This window comes from Protobothrops mucrosquamatus, unplaced genomic scaffold (assembly GCF_001527695.2).
Source record: "Protobothrops mucrosquamatus isolate PMUCROS unplaced genomic scaffold, P.Mucros_1.0 scaffold2298, whole genome shotgun sequence".
Taxonomy (NCBI): Eukaryota; Metazoa; Chordata; class Lepidosauria; order Squamata; family Viperidae; genus Protobothrops; species Protobothrops mucrosquamatus.
In genome coordinates, this window is record NW_015388384.1 from 200,891 (window position 1) to 205,603 (window position 4,713).

Consider the following 4,713-nt stretch of genomic DNA (forward strand, 5'->3'; position numbering starts at 1 on the left):
AAATAAGCCGAAATTTTTGCCATTTCAGCAAGATGTGAAACCTTCAATCTCCAGTCCTCAATTGTAGGTAAAACTTTACTCTTCCAATTTTGAGCTATCAACAAACGGGCAGCAGTTAAACAATACAACATCAAGTTCGTTTCTTTTACGTCCAAATTTTGTGTAATACCTAGGAGAAACAACTGAGGCAAGAAAAAAACTCTTCTTTTAAAAACTTGCTGTAGATTCCACCATAGTTTTATCCAAAAACTTTCACTTCTTCACTGTCAGCTATTACCAGCCCTTTAATGTAGGCCAGGTTAAGAAACAAAGGCTACATGTTTTCCAGGAATGCTACTGTATTATTTTAAGACATATTAATACAATTTTGAAAGTATGTTTCTCTCTTTTAGTGGCACTTGCTAACCCTAAATTGAACCCTTATTTTGAATCAATCTTTTCTCTTAACAAAGTTCCTAATGATTCCTCAGAATAACCGGTTGTACTGTCATATTATTATCCAGATTCTTGCATGATTTATACAGGGTTCCCAAGCTTGTGGTCCATGGGCTGCATATAGACCTCCATGACATTTTCTGTGGTTTACAACAATAGTGGCCAGAATAAGTTCTGCAAGGCATCAGTCTCTAATCCAGTGTTTCTCAACCTTGATAATTTTAAGGCATGCGGACTTCAACTCCCAGAATTCCACAGCCAGCATTGCTGGCTGTGGAATTCTGGGAGTTGAAGTCCACATGCCTTAAAATTGTCAAGGTTGAGAAACACTGCTCTAATCTAACAGGATCTATCCCAGGAGACAGCAATGCTCTCTGTTCATGTCTGGGGGTATAACAAGTGAAGCAAGAACTAACTAAATTGACAAGATAAGGATGGAAAAGAGAAGCTTTCCCCATGGTCCCAAAATAGTAAAAAGCACCTCACTCACTGCACATGTAGCAGTAAACAGCTTGATGATCTTGGACAAGAACTATGGATCCACCCTGAATATATAACTGAGCATCAGGAGACTGGTAAAAATGTAAAGGCAGTGAAATTCACCAGGCTCCTTGCAGATGCTGAGACCAACAGCTTCAGGCTAATAATAAATGCAGGTACTATGAGAGAGGAGGCCAAAACCCTAGTCCCACTCTTCCCGATTTGCCTGGTCTCCCTATCCTAGTCCCTATCCCTAGCTATAGCTACTTCTATAGTTACTCCTCTACTCTTATGTAGAGATACAGTCTAAGCCTGGCTCCGTTAAGAGCTGTGTAAGTGGTGCCCCCACCTAAAGTTTCAGCACTTTATTACAAAATTTCTGGGATTTGCTCCAGCCTCTCTCTATGCAACAACTATTCATCACACATTAACAGTAATTTAAACTCACCACATGTTAACAGTAATTTAAACTATCGTTGTACAGCTATCTTTTCAGCCTATACACTCACTCCTCATTTAGCAACCACCTTATTTAACAACCATTCACAAATATGGTAATAAAAATTATTTTCCAATCAATGTATACAATTATTACCAAATTTTGGGTGCCCAACAACACACACCAGAGTGAGAATCCTGGCATAGCTATACAAAAGAAGTGTATATGAGTAAAACAGCAGCAACTAGTGATCTTTGAAACATTTGTCAGCTTTGCAAGTAGTCCAGACAAGCACACTAGCACTAACTTTATTATAAAGTTTCTTTAACAGAATCATGCATGTCTGAAATTATATTTTCTCTTCTACCTCTTTATAGGCCAAGAAACGGAATATATGGCCAAAGTGAAATGATTAAAAAAGCCACTGTTACACAGTAACTTTATTTAATAAAAACATTAAAAATATATCTTCATTTTCTTTACTTATTCATTAGATTTTGGATAAATATATGAAAATGCTTTAATGTTGCCATTTGAATTTGAGATCCCTATTCTAACAGCAATTCAAACTCAAGTCTCTCCATTTCTTCTTCGGATCATGGCCCTTTAATATATTTCACTCTTTCTTTTTCTCCATGTAAAAAAAAACCCCTTGGTTAGATGAAAGGTCAATACATTTATTTTGATAGATTGAACATTTTCATATCTTTTTTCAGGCTCATGAAACTGCTTCACATACTGCTCATGGTAGTCGCTATATGGATATGCATGAACTTAAAAGAATTTGAAAACCCCTATAGCAAACTATCTAAATTTTAACCTAGCATAGTCTATAAAACCTTCCTGTGTATATTATTTTCTTTGAATTTATTTTGAAAACCCAAACAATTGGTTTTATTTCAGTAATTTGTATGCTATTCATTAGACTCTATACATCTTATAATACATAAGATATAAAAAATAAATTATACAAGTGCTGTCTTCTAATTTTATGTCTTCTAATTAAAAATCCTTCTCATCAAATGTTCTCTGAGAACAACTATTTTACCATTAAACAATAGGATTGGGCTGATCTGACCTCAGGGGTAAAGCTGTTCAAGAGTGCTAATGAAGTTATCTTCCAGGCCACAATCCATTTGATTTCTGAAAGAGTGGATACCCAAAATATGTGCTCCTGGTTAGGCCATGTAGGGTAGGGAAATATAGTATACATAGTGTCTGGTCAGCCAAAGATATCTAATAATCTTTCAATCAACATAAGGTGGTGAACAGTCGTAATATTTCACCATGAGGTGAATTGGGCTGAAAGGGAGTGACTGGTCTGAAAACCATCCAGTTTGTCTTCAATGCCTAAGGAGGAATAGAACTCAAGAGTCTCCCAGTTTCTAGCCCTATCTTTCACCAAACTAGTTCTTACTATTCAGAAAAGTGCAAAAACAAATGTGACTCAATTAAAAAAACATGTTTCAGCCTTAATACTCTATCTGAAATAAAGCCCTACAGGGCTTGGGGCTAGGTCAGGGGTAGGCAACCTTGGCTCTTTCATGACTCGTGGACTTCAACTCCCAGAATTCCTGAGCCAGCCATGCTGGCTCAGGAATTCTGGGAGTTGAAGTCCACGAGTCATAAAAGAGCCAAGGTTGCCTGCCCCTGGGCTAGGTTTTTGAAGGACTGTCTTTTCTCTAATACCTCTACCCAACCCACCAGAGTGGGAAGGCAAGGGATGCTACGGGTCCCCCTCTCCTAAAGAGGTTGGTCTAACAAAGACCAAGGGCCTTTTTTCTGCAGGTGGCTCCCTCCTCGTGAAACATCTTCCACACGGAAATAAAATTGGCCCTCACTCTGACACTCTTTTGCAAGGCCCGAAAGAGGCTGGTGTTGCCAAGAAGTCTGGGGACCTCGGAGTGTGACGCAGCCCCTTTTTTTAATTATTATTCATTGTCGTCGCAGGGCGGGGTGGTTACTGATTTTTCTTTGTATATTGGGTCTTCATCTTCGTAAGCAGCCTGGAGTCACCGATACCCATATATAAATATAAATTTAATTTTTATTTATTAAAAATATTTAAAAAAAAAAAAAACGCCTGGAAACAGCGGGGGGGGGGGGAACCAGGGACAAATCGAAATACCCCCGCCGCGCGATAAACGCGGCGCGCGTGAATCACGTCCCATTCGCAGGCGAGAAGCAGCAACCTTCTTTCGTCCGGCCACGGGGCCCTTTCGCTCGAACGCCTCCCCACGCGGAAGACCAGCTTTCCTACAACGGCACGGATCACGTGAAGGCGACGCGACGTGCAGACATGCGGGGCTCCGCCCCCGCCCCCCCCCCTCGTTCTCGCTGCTGCTTTTTTTGTGTCGGTTCAAATCCCGGCAACCCGGATGTGCCCGACCTAAAATGTAACGGTCTCTTTCGCCGGTGAATAGGTTCAGACGTTACGATGGCCCTCGTCGGTTACACCATTCCGGATAGCCATGCCTTTTTTTTTTCTTTTTCTTTTTTTTTGGGGAGGGGGGTTTCTCTCAATATGAGGAGGGGATGGCAACCACTTCAGGCGGCGCTATTATTGGCGCCGGCCGGGTACACTAGGCCGGCGGGGGGGTGGGGGATTGTGAGCAGCGCGGCCTCCTCAGGCTCCCCTTGGGCCTTTTGTGAGCCGGGCATTTCGTTAATTAACATGGCGCGCCTCAGTCTCAGGGAAAAGGGCCCCCACTAGGCCGGCAGGCCCGTTTCCCGCCGGGGGCTGCGGCTCCTCCCACCGCCATTTTGAGCCCAAGCCTCTCTTCGCTCGAAGGGCCGCGACGGCAAATCCCCAATTCTCACCTTCCCCGTAATCCATGGCGGCGACGGCTCTCGGGGTTTTCTAGGCGCGCTTAGAAGCGGTGCTGGGAGCGCCGTCACTCTCCGTGTGGCGGTCACAAGCTCCCTGTGACGTAATTTCCTTTCCCAGCGACGTAGAGGAGCACGGCGCGGCACGCACGGCTCCGAGCACGCTTATTGGCTGCGTCAACCCCTCTCCGAGCATAGAGCCGGCGCGCGCGCGCGAGAGAGAGAGAGAGAGATAAAGGGGCAGCGCGAGCACGAGCAGGTTTCAATAGCCCCCTAGAGATAGCAGCAGCTGCGGGAAGATTGGCCGGGAGGAAAAAAAAAAAAAAGAGTAGGAACGGCTTTCTTTATCGCCCCCTAGCGGTCAAGGGGGTCTCTGCTTGTCCAGTTAAGATAGTATCAGAATTGTGGACAATGAGAAGACGTTGTGCAACATGTCGTTATTTTTCCATAGGGAAAATTACAGAGGGTCAGGGTGGCAAGGGTGAGACCTGTTTGAACTCTCCCATCAAACTCGGTGAGCGAGATTTGATCGA

At 43.5% G+C, this 4,713-nt stretch overlaps 1 protein-coding gene across 1 annotated transcript in view; it reads right to left on the bottom strand.

Moving 5' to 3' along the window:
- Positions 1-4,302, bottom strand: part of ZNF326 (zinc finger protein 326) — a 36,709-nt gene extending 32,407 nt beyond the window's left edge. The window contains exon 1 of the mRNA XM_029285823.1: positions 4,175-4,302. Within this exon, the coding sequence (XP_029141656.1) occupies positions 4,175-4,190 (16 nt within the window). The 5' untranslated portion in view covers positions 4,191-4,302. The remainder of the gene's footprint in view (positions 1-4,174) is intronic.
- Positions 4,303-4,713: the final 411 nt, after the last annotated feature.